The sequence below is a fragment of the Zonotrichia albicollis genome, chromosome 22 (assembly GCF_047830755.1).
Source record: "Zonotrichia albicollis isolate bZonAlb1 chromosome 22, bZonAlb1.hap1, whole genome shotgun sequence".
Classification (NCBI taxonomy): Eukaryota; Metazoa; Chordata; class Aves; order Passeriformes; family Passerellidae; genus Zonotrichia; species Zonotrichia albicollis.
The window spans coordinates 2643382-2660212 of NC_133840.1; the positions used below are offsets into that span (position 1 = coordinate 2643382).

Consider the following 16831-nt stretch of genomic DNA (forward strand, 5'->3'; position numbering starts at 1 on the left):
GCGCAGCGCGCGTCCCGGCCCCGCCGAGCCTGCGCGGTGAGCGCGCCGCGCGCCCGCCCGCCCCCGCCAGCGGCGAGGCGCCTGCGCGGAGCACGCGGTGAAGCCGCGCGGGCAGCGCGTGCGCAGAGGGCGCAGTGAAGCCGCGGCGGGCGGGAGCGGCCGGGCCGCCTGCCCGGAGCGCGCTGTGCGCATGCGCCTGGCGGGCCGTTCGAAGGCGCGGCGGGGGAAGGCGGGGATGAGGTGAGACCTGAGGGACCCGGGGGATGGAACCGGGACCTGCACCGACATCAGCGGGACCCCGCGACGGGATACTGAGGAGAAAGGCTCGGGGATGGGCCTCGGGACAGCGGGGCGAGAGGGCAGGCGGCGCCGGGAGCATGGCGGTGTTCCCTGAGGGGAGCCCGGCCCTGAGGGGAGACCCGCCCTGAGGGGGTTCTGTGCCCGTGGGAACCCGAGTGGGGCTCCCCACAGAGAGAATCGGGCACGGGAGGGTCGGTGTGGTGCGCTTTGGACATGAGCCTTTCCTGACAATAATTCAGATGTTTATTTATTTATTTTCTGCGCGAGGGGTGACTCGGTCTCCCAGCAACACCCGACGCGCGCTGGAACCGGGCAGGAATGGCAATGAGTGCTGGTACGGCTGGGATGGCAGTGAGCAACAGCAGCCCAGAATAACCATGAGAGTTTAAAAAAAATGACCTTTTTTCTATGAAGGAATAGAAAAGTGAGAAAGTAGAGCTGCTGTCAAATACTGAGTGGGGAAAATGTCAAAACATAGCAGGATGGAGTGAGTTTGCTCTGTGTGGTGGAAACAAGGGGAATTCTGCAGGGAATCCTTTTGTCACCTCAGCTGGCTCTGGCATCAGGCCTGGTGCAGTTTTCAGCTGGAAAATAGCTACGGTTTTGAACTGGCTTAAGATTTCCAATTTTGCATCCTAGTCCTGTAACTCTTGAGTTATAATTACTTGCTCCCATCCTGCTTTACCAAGAAAAAGTGAGAAAACAAATAATTTTCTTTTTCAGGCTTAAATACCAAGTGAATCAGGATGTCAATTGTCACAGTGCAGCTCGGGCAGTGTGGGAACCAGATTGGGCACGAGCTGTTCAGTGCTCTCTGCAGAGACAGCCATGGCACCCACGGGCTGTGCTCCAAAAATGAGAACCAATCCTACCAGGATTCCTGCAAGGAACGGTTCTTCTGCCAGGAGGAATCTGCAGGTACAGCTTTAAAGGGCTTTTTTCCCCTCTCAGGGTCGGATTTCAGTACAAAAAACATCAAATGGTTTATTTTATGAGAAATCTGTGCTCTCTGGAGTTCAGATTTGGTTTTGGCACAATAACCGGTTCAGCAGAAATCAGGGCACAGCCAGATCCTTTCTGCACTGTCCCATTAAGAGTGGCAGGAATAACCCTGGGCCATTGTACCCATCCAAGCCCATCATCCCGTTAAATAATCAGCATTTTCCCCCGTTTTGTTTTCCCTCCTGTGCAGTGCCTGCTGCCCGGGCTGTGCTGGTGGACATGGAGCCCAAGGTGATCAGCCAGGCCTTGTCCATGGCTGCCAGCTCTGGCCACTGGAGGTACAGCAGCCACTCCCACTTCTGCCAGAAGCAAGGATCTGGGAACAACTGGGCCAACGGGTAGGAACAGCTCAAGCTTCCCTGGGGGAGTTCTGGAGGCTGAGGAGCTCATACAGCAGCTGTGGCACTTAAAGTAAAATTTTATTTTATTTTGGTGTTTTGTGTGACCCCACAGGTACTGTGTTCACGGGCCCAGACACAAAGAAGCAATCATGGAGCTGGTGCAGAGGGAAGCAGAGAGATGTGACAGACTGGGGGGATTTCTCACCATCATGAGCATGGCTGGGGGCACAGGGTCAGGCCTGGGGGCCTTTGTGACCCAGTGTTTGAGAGATGCTTTTCCAACCTCCTTCATCCTGAACCACGTCATCTGGCCCTATGGCACTGGGGAGGTGAATGTCATTTTCCTTTTAATATATAATAATACTTTATATAGAATGTATAGGTTTATAATCAGTGGTTACTTTTAAACAAAATATCTACAACAGAAATAAACTAAATAATGGGTAAATAAACATAATAAATAGATATTAATAAACATAAGTAAAATAAATCAAATATAAAATGAAATAAACATAAAATAGAAATAGACATAAAATGGGGAAATATAAAAAACTAAAATAGAAATAGAAAAAAATAAAAATAGAAATATATATTAAAATGGGTACACATTTTACACTGAAAAATTCAAGTGACCTGGTATCACAGCTAAAGAATTTTTACCAAAAAATTCCTGTTGCTGATTTAATTGCTGAAGTGATGCAGATTCACAAGAAGCCAACTAGAAATCTCCTGATCTGCCCTTATCTCAGCTCTGTAATCAGTTCCCAGGCAGATCTGGTTGCAGCATGTTTGTATGGAGGGAGATGGATAACCTGATTTTCACAGGTCTTGCCCTCTCTCCATGGAAAGGCTCTGACCTCATTCTGCACTCTGGCAAAGAAAATGAATCACTTCCTAAATCATAACTGAGGAAACAGCAGGAGCCAGGGGATTATAAACTAAAAGGAGATTAAATTGTTTGACTCTTCTTTGTGTGTGTGTTTTTTTTTTTTTTTGTTTGCTTCCAGGTCATTGTTCAAAACTACAACTCTGTTTTGACTCTGTCACATCTGTACCACTCCTCAGATGCCCTCCTTGTCCATGAGAATGATGTCATCCACAAGATCTGTGCCCAGCTGCTGAACATCAAACAGATTTCCTTCAGGGATGTCAACCAAGTCATTGCTCACCAGCTGGGCAGCGTTTTCCAGCCCGCTCACACAGCAGGAGGGGGCTCAGGCTACAGCAGGAGCCCCTTAGGTACAGAGCCAGCAGCCACTGCCCCTTCTGGGCTCAGGAGAGCTGGAGCTGAAGGTCTGGAACCCCTTGGGTACAAACCCAGCAGCCACTGACCCTTCTGGGCTCAGCAAACCTGGAACTGAAGGTCTGGAACCCCTTGGGTACAAACCCAGCAGCCACTGACCCTTCTGGGCTCAGGAGAGCTGGAACTGAAGGTCTGGAACCCCTTGGGTACAAACCCAGCAGCCACTGACCCTTCTGGGCTCAGAAAAACTGGAGCTGAAGGTCTGGAACCCCTTGGGTACAAACCCAGCAGCCACTGACCCTTCTGGGCTCAGCAGACCTGGGAACTGAAGGTCTGGAACCCCTTAGGTACAAACCCAGCAGCCACTGACCCTTCTGGGCTCAGCAAACCTGGAACTGAAGGTCTGGAACCCCTTGGGTACAAACCCAGCAGCCACTGACCCTTGTGGGCTCAGCAAAACTGGAATTGAAGTGCTGCATTCTCCTTGCTCAAGTGTTTGGAAACATCCCAAGTTTTAAGACAGGAAAAGAAGTTCAATCCCAATGTTGTAGCAGAGTCAAAAATAGATCCCCCAACTTCTGGTTTCATTCTTTACCAAAATCCCTGTTTCTCCTTTTACAAGTGATCACAGACAGCCTTGTACCTGTTTACATTTCAGAGGAAATTTGCTCAGGGCAGTAATTTTGGACTGAATTTCACATTTCACTTTGGGTTAGAAGTTTGTATGAGCTGAAACAAAACTGAGAGTTTTGAGTTTTGCTTAGGCAGAAGAGGTGAGCAGACACCTGGGTAGCAATGTGCAGCAGACTGACATTTGTACCTTGAAAGAATTAGAGAAAGTTGCCCATATTGCTTGTAAATTAAACTTTCACATCTGTCTGGAGTGCAGAGAGAATCCTTGAGATTTTTGAACTAAACTGTAAAATAAAAGCTACTAACCCCCTGTACAGAACTCAGTAACACACAGCAAGTTTGCATGGCTTTGAAATTGCTAAATCTGAACATCCCTCACTGTGCCCCCATTTTACCTGCCCTGTGCAGTATCTTTGTCAGACATGAGCAGCTGTTGCTCTCTCCTTTCAGGAGATTTGCTGGAGTCGTTGGTGCCACACCCCGAGTTCAGGATGCTGGGCCTGAGGAACATCCCCCAGATGGCCGAGAGCTCCCTGCCCTACAGCACCTTCAGCTGGCCTGGCCTCCTCAGGCACCTCAGGCAGATGCTCATTGCCAATGCTCAGATGGAGGAAGGTAAACAAACCCCAGCCCATCCCTCTTTAAACATTCATTTGTGCAGATGCACTAAAGCTGCGTGGTTTGTAGAGTTCAGAGAGAAGCTTCTGCCCTCAGCAGGAATTTGCCCCCACCAAAGCAGCTGCTCCTTTCACATTCCCTCAGACTGCTCCTGCTCTGCTTCCAGACATCTCAGTTAATTATAACTGTTGGAAACACACAAACCAAACTGACAGTCTGTGGCTGTGCACTTCATTTACATAACTCATTTGGAGCATTCCTTGGGTGGGAGCTCTGCTTTTTCTTTTTACACCTTCTATGCATAAAAATCAGGCTCAGCTCTCCCATGTCTTTACATGGAGGGTTCAGTTACAGCTCCCAGTTATGCAAGGGATGGGCTGGAGCCTTGCTAAGTATAGAAGCAGGTATCCATTTTCTGTGGCACTGAGTGCCAGGCAAATCCTGCTGGGTTAGCAGTGGTTTCTCTGGGAATTGTGTGATTGCTGCTCCAAACCCCAGGGTGGTCTCAGCCTGGGGCACAGTGACAGTCCCCACCTGCATTTCACAGAACATTCACTTGCTTTTCTATCTTTTTCCCAAATCCCAAAGGCATTGACTGGCAAGTACGACCACCACAGGCAGGCTCCTGCATCCCCTGCACAAACAAAGCCCTGCACTTCAACACCTCCATTGCCAACCTGCTCATCCTGAGGGGAAAAGATGTGCACAGCGTGGAGCTGGGTAAGGGAGCAGCACAGCCCTCAGGGGTCTGGGCTCACATCTCACTGCTGCCTGTGCAACCACACCTGAGGCAAGTGGGAACAGCCCAGGACCACACATGTGACTCCCAAGGTTGATATTCCCTCTAGAAACGTTTTGCTGTCCAAAGCTACACTGTCTAATTGCTTTGGGCTGTTGTGTTTTACTTCTGAGTTTCCTGAAGCACTTTAGGGAAGGAGGAAGAGACTCAAGTCTGTATATCTGGAATTCTTGGCTATAATGCCTGAAAATAAATTTAGCTGTTTCTGGAGTGGTGAGCATTGCTGGCAGGTGGAATATCCACAGCAGTGTACTGCTAGATAATCTGGGGAATCTGATTAAAAGTTGTATTTTCAGCAGGCTGCCCACTGCAGATGCTTTCCCAGGCCTGAACTGATGTGACAGCACTGATCAGGCACTCAGGGATCAGCTGTGGGTTTTGTCCTGTTTCTGCTGCAGGAAGTTTCCAAGATCCCTCCTTATACACATCATGGCTAAACCCCCAGGATGCTTTTACTGCATGGAAAACTCCCAGAGCATTTAACAAGTATGAAAAATCTGCTGCTTTGGTCAGCAACAGCCAGTTCCTGCTCAAACCTCTTGACAGCATCGTGGGAAAAGCTTGGAATATGTTTGCTTCCAAGTAAGTGAAAATGATTATGCTGGTATTTCACTAATTACCAATATCTTCACTGATTTCTAATGTCTGACCCATTCTTCCACACACAGAGCTTACCTTCACCAGTACACAAAGTTTGGAATCCAAGAGGAGGATTTCCTGGACTGCTTCACAACCCTGGAACAGGTTATCTCCAGTTACACCAATCTGTGATTCATTTCTTTGTTAAAATCATCTGAAATAGAGATTTTCTGAAAGAACCAAGCTGGAAAACCTTGCATCAACTCCCTGAAGTATGTAAATTATTGACTGGGGTTATTTTTCAGTCTCTGTGTGTGTGTGAATAGCAAGAACTGAATCTGAATATATTCATATATTCATTTTATTTTTATTTAATATATCTAATAAATACCTATTTTTCAATACATTTGCTATATACTGCAGCTAGATCCTTTTCTGACCATTTCACTAAGCAAAACTACACCTCCTGTTTTTCTCCAAGTTATAACTTAATTAACTTGTTAATTATTTAAACATATTTGCGATGGAGATGGCTGGTAGATGGCAGATGTAAGAATTTATAATTTAACATAATAAATACAATACATTTTCTAATTTCCAAAGTCAATTTGAGGCCTTGGCTCCTTTTTTACGAGTTTTACCACGACCACAAGGTGGTGCCCTGGGAAGCTGCTGCTCCCTCCTGGCAGGAGAAGGGATGGGATGACCTGGGAAGGCTCCCACTGAATTAAAATTAATAAAAATGTGCAACAGAATTAAAGATTACCTTGTAACAACACTGAGCTCTCTCCTGCCTCAGTCAGCTCTTCATTAATGGTAGGGAGAGCTCTGGGAATTCTTGCCATCCCCCCCTGTCACACTGTTCTCCCACAGAAATAACCCCACAGGCCAAAAATTCAAATAATTAAATCAATCTCAAGGACTTTTCCTTGACAAATGGACAAATTTCACAGTGCACCTTCAGCTTGTAGTGCCATTTCTCTGGCAGCTCAGAGCTGGGGCCTGCTCTGCTCAGATTTTCTGCTGTTTCTGCCACTTCCAACCATTGTCTGATTTGGGTATTTTCACAGAAGAAACTGCAGGAAAGATTGCACAAGAAGTTCAGACAAACAGCACAGGCAATTGGAGTGTGCAGGAACAAAGGGTCAGGAAAGGAGACCATGGTGAGCTTCTCCCTCCTCCCAAAGGCACAGGATGTTCAGAAATAAACTCCCCTGGTGTTTGCAGCAGATCACAAACTGAATTTCCAGAAATGAGAGCAGGTAACTCCATGAAAAACTGGCCAGGTCCCAGGAATCCTTTTCCTTCTCACTTCCCAGAACAGGTAAAAGAGTTTTTAAAGGCTAAGGACAGGTAAGTGCCCTGAGCAACAAGGAAGAGAGCAGTGGGTTATTGTAGCAATAAATAACTTTATTGCAGAAATAACCTCATGTTATCTCTATTCATAATTCTGAGCATGAGGCAAGCACAGCAGGTGCTCAGTGAACCCATGATTGTTACAGAACCATATTTGTTATTTATGGAGCAGGATATTTGGTCTTTTTTGTTTGTTTGATGGCAGAATTTGTGCCACGTCAGGAAACAGCACACAGGTAAAATGTCTGACCCCAAAGCAAAAATTCAAATTTTAGCTGCTGTAATCCCTTACTGGCAGGAATTGTTTCAGGCATCTCTAAGCTCCTTCCTGTGAATGTTTTTCAGTTCTGAAATTCTCACACCCTTTCCCAAACTCAGCCTTCATGGGTTTTGATCTATGATGGGATTCCTTTATTTTTTCCCCAGGATGTGGAGGGGGTCAGAGTGACAGGAAGTGAGCAGCCACTATCAAACAGCCATCACCTGCAATGGCATTAAAAATTGGAGGAATTATTCTCTGTGTAATTGATAAAATTAATTATGTAAATCGAGCCTGGAAGGAGGCCTTTATTTCATTAACAATTGCAATTAAAGAGGGAGATCAAAGGTCAGCACAAGGCAATGGCTCAGAGACAGGAACAGCAGAGTCAGCGGCCTTGACCTTGCTTGTTGTAGGCAAAGTCCCCACAGGATGTCCATAAACCCAGAACAATGCTCAAATTCACCATTGTTTGCTGGAACAGACAGGTGCAGCCCCCTTGGAAGCTGATTCAAGAACTCCAACTATTGCAGACATTTCATGAACAGGGGAACATTTATTTGACCACAAAACAAACCCTACCCCCAGAAAAACAACCCACAAACAAAGCAAAACAAACCCACCAAAATCAAAAATAACTCACCAAAATCGAAGAATAACCTTTAGCAGCCTAAAATGTTTTAAACACAGTAAGTGTTTGGCAATGGAGTTACAAATGATTTCTTTGGGCATAAATAGATATTGGTGTTTTTAAGGTTAGTACCAGCACAGGAAGGATGGAAATGTGTAAGAGAAAAAAATCTGTGGTTCCCACAAGAAGCAGGGTTTAACACATGAAAAGAGAAAATTATATTCAAATTACCAGTTGAAACACTACTGAGAAGCACTAAGGTACAAAAGGGCCTTGAATGAATAATTCACTTTCTACATTTGCTAATAAATTTAGTATGGATAAATATTATTAAATGAGAGCCCAAACATCCAAAAGGAAGTAGGACTGAGTGTACTTTAAAGAAATCTGCTTTTTACTGGACTCCACTTTAAAACCTGCCCAGAGGAATCAGGAAAGTGATTCATGGATCCGATACAGCACAAAAGCTTCCACAGGAACTGAGCTGCTGCCTTTCCTCCAGGGCAGCCCTGACTGAGCCTTTCCAGGGCAGCAAATTCCAAATTCCCCTGGAGCTTCCTGCTCCCGGCTCTGCCCGCGCTCCCGAGGCACAGCCACACACTGGGCACGGCCCTACACTGGGCACAGCCCTGCATTGGGCACAGCCACACACTGGGCACGGCCCCACACTCCTGAGGCACAGCCCTGCATTGGGCACAGCTCCACACTGGGCACTGCCCCACACTGGGCACGGCCCCACACTGGGCACGGCCACACATTGGGCACGGCCCTGCATTGGGCACGGCCCCGCACTGGGCACGGCCCCACATTGGGCACAGCTCCACATTGGGCACGGCCCCGCACTGGGCACGGCCCCGCACTGGGCACGGCCCCCACATTGGGCATGGCCACACACTGGGCACGGCCACACACTCCTGAGGCACAGCCCCACATTGGGCACGGCCACACATTGGGCACGGCCACACATTGGGCACGGCCACACATTGGGCACTGCCCACACAATGGGCACGGCCCCGCACTGGGCACGGCCCCACACTGGGCACGGCCCCGCACTGGGCACAGCCACACACTGGGCACAGCCACACACTGGGCACTGCCCCACACTGGGCACGGCCCCACACTGGGCACTGCCCCACACTGGGCACTGCCCCACACTGGCACAGCCCACACTGGGCAGCTTTAACGCCTGCAGTGGAGCTGATAATGCTGAGCTTGAACCACGGAGCTTTCCCAGCTCCTTCAGCCCAAGCAGGCTCACAAAGGTCCCTTCTGAGCCCCATTGTGCGAATCCACTTCCCTGCACAGCCCAACCCTGCTCAACCCTTCCAGGAGCTGCGAGAAAAACTCCTGCCAGGCACAGGGAAAAGGTGCAAACGGCCCCAGAGGGGGGACTGGAGAAGCTGCTCCTCAGGAAATCAAGGCAATTTTTAGAGTAAAGGTGCTCCATGATAAAGATCATGGAAAAAACCTAAATTCTAACCCCATGTTCATACAAGGCTGAGAGATATCAACCAGTGGCTCCTAAGACAGTCACACTTATCTGTGTCAGTTAGGAGCTAGAAACCTTCTTGTCTTAAAACCAAACTTAAAAATCCCAGATGTTACACTGTAAGATAGAAAACTTAGTAAACTGAGAGTGTTCTCTAGGCAAAATTCCTATTTCAAAAGTAAAAGCACTAAGCGGAGAAACTAAAATAAGCCACTGGTTTAACCAAAAAAAAAAAAGACATTAAAGCATTTCTTGAGCTTTTGTTTCACTGGTTGTGTGAGGAGAAAGGAGCCCTGTGCTGGATTTGCACTGAAATTCTGCTAAAATGATTATTGTACATATTTGGTTACATGGACAATGTCATGTTTATTTAAGGCTCACAAAATCCACTTTGGTTGCCTGGGATGGTGTAATTGTGGGCAGGACTGGATGGGAATTTGTGCCCAGCAGTGCCCGGGCTGTACCAGATCATTTACAGGAGCTGGATGGGAAGTGGCCCCATCCCACAGCTGGAGGTGGAATCAAATCCTGGTTGGGCTGCCAAGGGCAGCCGGGGCTGCTCCGAGCTGGGCACCAACTCAGCTCCTGCTGCCCCTGGGCTGGAACCACCCTGGGTTCAGGGATCCCTCTGCCCATGGAGGGCTTGGCCTGTCCTGCTGCCCCTTGCAAAGGAAACTCTGGGTGTTCTCCCACCCACTTTGGGCAGTTCCAGCCTGTGTCAGCTGCCTGGAGTCACTGGAGTCAGCAACTGTGTTTAGGAGTGATTTGGAGTTGTGAATCTTTCCTGTATGGGCTGAATTTTGGTGAAGAAACCAAATGGAAATGACCATAAATAATAGTTAAATATAGTAAATATATATAGTAAATATATACATAGTAATAGTTAAATATAATAATAGTTAAAACCATAAATATGGCAATGAAAGAGCAAAAATCCAATTAAATACTCTGCTCCCAAGAAGAAAGCTTCCATTCCCCCCACCAGGCACTAGCTCAGAGTCTCAGAGTTTCACATTATTTTCCTGTACTAAGATTCAGTCAGGCTCCTTCTCAACCCCAGAATTTTCACATAAAAACCAGACACAAACCTGACGTGTGCTGTGAAAGGAGAGCTCGCTCCTCAGTGACATCAGAAGGAAACCTCAGCACGGGGGGGGTCCTGTTCCAGCCGAACAAACCTGCAGGGAACAGGCCTGAACCCGGCCAGAACCGGCTCCACACAGGGCAGAGGGGCTGCAGGGCCCCGGGAGGGGACAGCAGTGACAGCTTCAAGCAGGGGCTCGCAGGCTCTGCCAACAACACCTCAACCCCTTCCTTTCCCCCTGACTTGCAAGGATCCCTCAGTCCCAGCTGGAATCCATTGCCAGGGATTGCCTCGCTCCCCCACAAACACCTGGCTCCTGCTGGGCTCTGCCCCAGCAAAGAGGGAGAGCACTTTGTACAGCAGTTAAAGGAGGCAACAGAATGAAAATCACCACTTGCAGCAGCAAAATACTGCTCTGAAAGTGGTTTTGGCAGCCATGAGTTGGAAGTCAAGTAAATACCGGCTTCAGGCATCCTAAAAGTTTCTTCTTGCTGCTCCCCACCTCAGCCTTACACAACAGCCAGGAATGCACTGCCTGTGTCACAGGAGGTCAGCTGGGCTGAGGAGAGACCTACAGATCCAGGAATCTGAGAAATGAAACGTTATGAAAATATCCTAAATATCCTAAGAGCTCTCCAGAAAGCAGCTGCAGCAAACCAGGGAGCAGCGAGGTTTCCAACCAGCCCAGAGAGGTTTTGTGACCATGGTGGGATTTGCACGAGGTTGTCAATCTGAATGTGTTTTCTGAGACAGAGAAATGCTGAGCACAGAAACTTGTGTTTTCCATCAAAGGATGGAAAAATCCTAATAACCTTTCTGAGGAAAGCCACAGGCCCTCAAAGTGTGAACCTTGAACAAGGTACTGATGTTTTACACAGCAGCAGCTCCTGCAGGAGAACTGCCAGGTTCATTCCTGACGGCATCAAGAGGCACCACGAGGTCATTTCCTGATGCGAGAAGCTCTGGGAGATGCACTGGTGTGGTGAGAATTCCTTGCAGGTGTCAGCAGAGCCAGCAGCCCGCGGTGAGGCCCAGAGGAGCCGTTTGCAGAGCCGGGTGTGGCTCCATCAGAGCAGGAACAGCCCCGAGCGCCGCCGCTGCCCCGCCGGTTCCTCATTGCCGCCGGATCCCAGCAATGCCCGGCAGCGAACACGGAAGATTCCACAGCAGCCCGGAGCTCACCCAACAGCTCTGCCGAAAGGTGACCTTTGGTTTAACGCTAATGGAGCACCGCTCTTTGACTCAGTTCAGGGATGATAATAATAATAATAAATTAATAAAACTCCTCAGCACAACAAAGGGCAGTGCTAAAGCAAACTAACCCCAAGCTGGGCCCATTCCAGGTTCCCGTTTGCACCTGTGTTCCACCACACACTGAAGGGCTGAGTGGCCTCAACAGCCTCCTCACTCATAATTCAAACACAGTAATAATCACCTTTTTTGACCAAAATACCAGTTTCTTCCCGAATTTTAACGCATTCCAAGCAGTCACAGACTGCAGGGCTCTCCCCATTTTCTGGGAGGTGACACAACAGCGGTGAGTTTCTGTCTGAGCTGCTTCCCCTCCTGTGAGAGCTGGCCCAGGTTGTTCAGCCTCTCCCTCTGCCAGAACAATGTTCTGCTGCCTTGCCTGAAGGCTGAGTGGATGCATCAATAAACAAGTGCAATGTATGAAGAAATCCAGGCCAGCACTTCATGCCCTCCATCAGGCACCTGAATCAGCAAAGCCACAGCAGGCTCAGAGTTTTTCACCTTAATCCTTCTAAAAATGGCTTTGCAAGAGCACATGCAGATATTTACCGTCTGTCTGAGTGCACCACAGGGGAGGGGAGTGCTCCACTGCCCTGTCCCGGCTCAGTGACCCAGCCCTGAGCCCTCACCTGCCCTGCAGTCTGCACACAGTGGGTGAAGCACTCACTGTCTTATTACTGCTTTACCTTCCTCTCCAAAAACAACCAAATTTACAGCAAAAAATGTGCAGAATTTTAAATCTCAGGAGTCATTCTAATTACCTTATCTAGAACTACATTCAGCCTTTTAAATGCTGATTACAAAGTATTTTTTAACCACGTGCTTCAAAGAATACAAATAATTTTTACCTCCTAAGATCACACCCAAGCCTCACTATTCTTTACACTTGCCATCAATTTTGTTCACCAATATTCATATTTCTGGTTGATAATCAGGGAAACATCCAGAGTGTTTGCCTGCAGTGATGGGGAGGCTGATTCTAACAAATGAAATAACGGAGCCCAAAAGCACAGCGGGGAAGAACTTTCTGGAACAGCACCAGGGCACTGTCAAGTGTTGGTGAGGAGGATCCTTGAGCAGGAACAGGGGGAGCTGTGAGGGAGCTGCTGGAGCAGAGCCAGGGTGACACGGGCAGGGCTGGGGATGGGGAGCAGCAGCTCTGAGTGCCCTGGCGGATGCAAGGCTGACACTGCACACACCGACCTGCCCTGGCTGCTGTGCCCCACCTGACCTCCTTTCACAGATCCTGACACTAAAATAAAAATCTGTCACATTAAAGTCATTAGTTGTTCTTACAGGGCTGTTACTTCCGTGTGATTTTCAGTCATTCCCAGAAAAAAAAAAAAGAAGCAAGATGCTTTATTTAGTGTCCAACTGCACAAAACAGCAGCTAAAAATAGGGATTTGGGCCAAGATTGTTCCTCCTGCAAGGGCTCCCTTTGGATTTGTCCCCAGCACGCTGCACTGGCTGACTGCTGCTAATGTGTAATGAAGAGATGTACAACAAAAGGGAGCAAAATCCACGTTTTCAGGCCAAATGCTAAAGGCTGAGTCTCTCTGAAGGCACAAAATGCAACTGAATTATCTCCTGTGCTCACACTGGAGAATGTCTGGGACAGCAAATATCACAGTGTTACCAGGAGAGTTCAATACAGAGAATGGAAACAATCCAGCTGAAATAAACACTGGGAAACGTTATTTCTTTGTTTATTTGAGCAAACATAAAACTATCCATTGCAAATCTCATCAGGTTTGTGTCACTTTTCCTTCTATTTTATGGGTTTTTTTACCTTTTACCAAGTCTTATCTCCCAGATAGAAGCAGGTAGAATGATCACTCTATTCTTTAATTAGTGTTAGAAAGCTTCAAAATAACAGCAGAGCTTATTGCAATGGACACATGGAAACACAAACTGAAGAACAACACACATATTTCTATTTCACACTATAAATATGTAAACATATTGAACCAAAAGTGGGGAAAAGTTTTCAGTTTTCCTTGTGGTTTTCCAGTGGGCAAGAGGCAGAATTTTAAGGAGACCTCTAAAGCATTTAGAAATGTGCAGTTTATTGGCTCAGGCTCCAGGGACAAAGGTTTTTTTTCTCTTTTAGTTATTGTTGCAGTGTCCTGATCCCAGCCTGAGAGCACACATCAGTGCCATCCCCTCCCAGAAGTGAGAGGACAACAAACACCTGTGGCCCTCAGGTGACACATCTGGGGACCAAACAGCTCCCCAGGGAGTGGGAGAGCAGCCAAGGGCTCTCACTGACCCAGGGTCCTCAGGGAGCCCTTCCAGAGTGCAACACCAGGCATAAAGTCTTCATCTTCTAAAGAACAATCTTTTCCAGAAGAAAATTGTGCATAACCTCAAGCAGAGGTACAGGGTGAATATTTGTGGGTGACAAGGGCTTTAACTGTATTAGCTGTGTGCTGGATGCAAGAGCTGTGTTGTCACTCTTGTTTTTGTAAAACCCAATAATTCTGTTTATCTAACTGGCATAAAATCCCACCAGCTTCAAAAATATTGTGATACACATAGACCGAAGAAATATGCAGTTACTTGACAATCTTCAGCACTCATAACAGCAAAAGGATATATCTTTTACAATCCCTTGTTCTGGGGCACAGAACACTTGGCTTTGATTGTTCTCACTCTAGTTGACCTTTCTGCAGGCTGCAAAGGTGAAGCTCCAAACAGCTGTGGCGTTTGGAGTTGTACCAGAACAGGTTCTTTGTGACTTTACTGTCAAAGGCCACATTCAGGCCAACAATGGTAAATGTATTAAATATTGTTCACCTTTAAAAACCACCAGGAGCAGCTGAGCAGCCTTTGTGCTCTGAACTCCCTCACAGTGACCAACTCCTGCTCTGGGACTCACAGACAGAACTGAACCTGTTGGAGCAGCCCCTGCAAACCCTCCCCAAGTGCCTGGAGAAAATACAAACCTCAGCCCAGGGCAGCTGCACCTCCACCAGGCTCTGCCCTGCAGGATGGAGCTCAGGGCCAGCCCAGGCACTGCCAGATGTGCTGCTGCTGCTGCTGAGGCTCAGTGGGAACAGCTGGGCACGGCTGAGGAAGGGTCAGATGAGAGATACCAAAATGTCAGACAGCCTACCGACTGTTGTTGCCATGAGATCCAACAGTCAACATCAGTCTGATAAGCTATCCGACAGGATGGTACAGCCAGGGCTGGCACAGCCCAGCTCAGCTGCCCAGCCTCCCTCACCTGGCAGGAGCAGCCCCAGCCAAACTGAGCTCTGCGCTCTGGGCCACCTCCTGGCAGTGCTCATTGGAAAGGCAAATTCATTCTCAGTGCTTACCCCCCTAGGATAAAAATGATCAAAACACAAAACAATTGTTCACAAGTGGTGAGAGCAATGCAGGTACAGCAGAGGTGGGACTGAGGCACTGAGGAGGGAAAAGAGCCATTTCAGTATCAATTCTGTTCCTGGATATCTGAACTGGCACACGCTGATCAAAACAAATCTGACTTTAAAAGCATGGGGGTAAAGGTTCTCTGCACCATGACTGGGCAAAAATCTGCTTTCAGACACAAAATCTGCTTTCAGACACAAAATCTGCTTTCAGCTGCAATCTGAACTCTTCCCCCTCTCCTCCTCCACTGCCCACAGTTCAGGGCTCGGGGGCAAACACCTGAGCAGAATGTGAGATAACCGATCTCGTTCTCTATTTCACCTACTTAAGCACTGACTGTGCTTCAAGCAAGGCTCAGCCTTCCTTCCCTTTGCTAAGCAAAAGGTTCTGAAGAAAAAAGAACAAAAAAAAAGAACAAAACAAAAAAAGAACAAAGGGTTTGAGCACCATTAGTGCAGGAAGGATGAGCAAACATGCACAGAGCATCCAAAGTGAGAGAGGAAAAGAAACAGCTTAAAAGACTGACACAAGAAATTCTGGAATGATCATAAGATGACTTTATAAAGTTTTTATCTTAACTTCATTCTAAATATACAGAATAAAAAATGTTGGCTTCAGCATTTTGACATCAACCATCTCTGCTAACATCATGAAGTTGGAGAGGGTGGCTTGTCCAGCGTGCAATGCAATGGGACACTGGGAACTCAGACAGAACAGCCTTACCATGAGGGACATGCAACATTTGTACCCCACCTGTACTCAGTTATTTACATTTTCATGGTCTTGAAACTTATGGAAAAAGCAAACCAGCCACCCTTCAAAAGAAAATGTTACCCTCAGGTGAGTCTGAGGTTAAATCAGGAGATGGGGAGTATTAAAGCATCAGTTTTGGAAGTAATTTGGATGGACAACATTTGTGTTAAACTGCATTAACACCCCAGTGCCCATCCTGTAAAACACAACCCAGACTCTGAAGCATTCACCCCTTACTGAAACGTTTCTAAGTTTGTCAATGAAACCGTTGCTCTAATATCCAAATTACTTTCAAAATCAAACAAAAAAAAAAAAAACTTGTTAAGAGTTGAAAATTGATGTTAAAAATTTTTCCCCCTTTTGAATAATGCTGTTTTTTAAACATATGAAAAGTTGTGTCATTTCTCGTGTCTGCCAAAACCCATCCTGAGGGGTTTCTCCCATTTTTTCCAAGCTCATTTGGTTTTTTCTTCTGAGTACATCTTCTGTTGCAGTCGCTTGGCATAGCTCTGGGCCATGGAGTTGATTATAGATAAGATAAAATAACAAACCATGACAATCACCAATTTCTCAAATATCCAGGATAGCCAGTTTTCCCCCTGAAGAGACAAACAGAAGGAGGAGGAGAATGAAGATTAGGAACAGGGGAGTTCTGGGTGAAAGGGGAAAGCCTGACCGTGTCTTTATTCTGCAATTAATCAAATTAAAAGCAGGACCCAAGTGTGAGCTGACAGGATTCCTGCAGGTCCCTGCAAAGACAATGCAGGAGGGGCTGCCAGAGCCACGGACGAGTCCCTGATCATTCCCAGGGCTCCCAAAGTGATTTATTATTCCCAGTATTGCTGGGCTTTATTAACAATTCGTGGAGCTCAGAATTAGCAGCCCCTGCCTGTCACTCCCTGTTCCTCGCACAGAAATCAGTTTGTTGGTTAACAGTGGGGTTTTTCCCTAAATTGCCTTTTCTGGGTTATCTCCCCGTTAGGATCCCACTCTTTGGTGGCCCTGAAGCTCCCGGCCGCTCGCAGCGTTTGATTCACGGCAATTGGAAGTTGTGCTTTTTGTCAAAGGAGGGCAGCAAAGCCCAGCTCAGCAATCTGCGCACATTTCCCGGTCCGGC

The 16831-nt window shown here is 47.4% G+C and overlaps 3 protein-coding genes across 5 annotated transcripts in view; 2 read left to right on the plus strand and 1 right to left on the minus strand.

Annotated features, from left to right (window-relative positions):
- Nucleotides 1–109: 109 nt before the first annotated feature.
- TUBD1 (tubulin delta 1) lies at nt 110–6122 on the plus strand. Of its 3 annotated transcripts, XM_074557330.1 has the most exons (10): nt 179–240; nt 568–634; nt 1024–1218; nt 1493–1640; nt 1756–1972; nt 2651–2882; nt 3970–4134; nt 4726–4857; nt 5335–5518; nt 5605–6122. In XM_074557330.1, exons 3-10 carry the CDS (start codon nt 1047–1049, stop codon nt 5705–5707), a joined length of 1353 nt encoding a protein of 450 aa, XP_074413431.1. In that variant the 5' UTR covers nt 179–240; nt 568–634; nt 1024–1046; the 3' UTR covers nt 5708–6122. The 3 variants fall into 3 exon arrangements, with proteins under 3 accessions (XP_074413430.1, XP_074413432.1, XP_074413431.1); XM_074557329.1 differs by lacking the exon at nt 568–634 and having other exon boundaries at nt 110–240; XM_074557331.1 differs by lacking the exons at nt 568–634; nt 4726–4857 and having other exon boundaries at nt 110–240.
- Nucleotides 147–16831, plus strand: part of PTRH2 (peptidyl-tRNA hydrolase 2) — an 86153-nt gene continuing 69468 nt past the window's right edge. Inside the window, exon 1 of the mRNA XM_074557333.1 lies at nt 147–161. The gene's annotated coding sequence lies outside the window, so the exon portion shown is untranslated. The remainder of the gene's footprint in view (nt 162–16831) is intronic.
- The window catches only part of VMP1 (vacuole membrane protein 1), a 69294-nt gene continuing 67958 nt past the window's right edge, over nt 15496–16831 (minus strand). Inside the window, exon 12 of the mRNA XM_074557332.1 lies at nt 15496–16313. Coding sequence (XP_074413433.1) covers nt 16170–16313 — 144 coding nt within the window. The 3' untranslated portion in view covers nt 15496–16169. The remainder of the gene's footprint in view (nt 16314–16831) is intronic.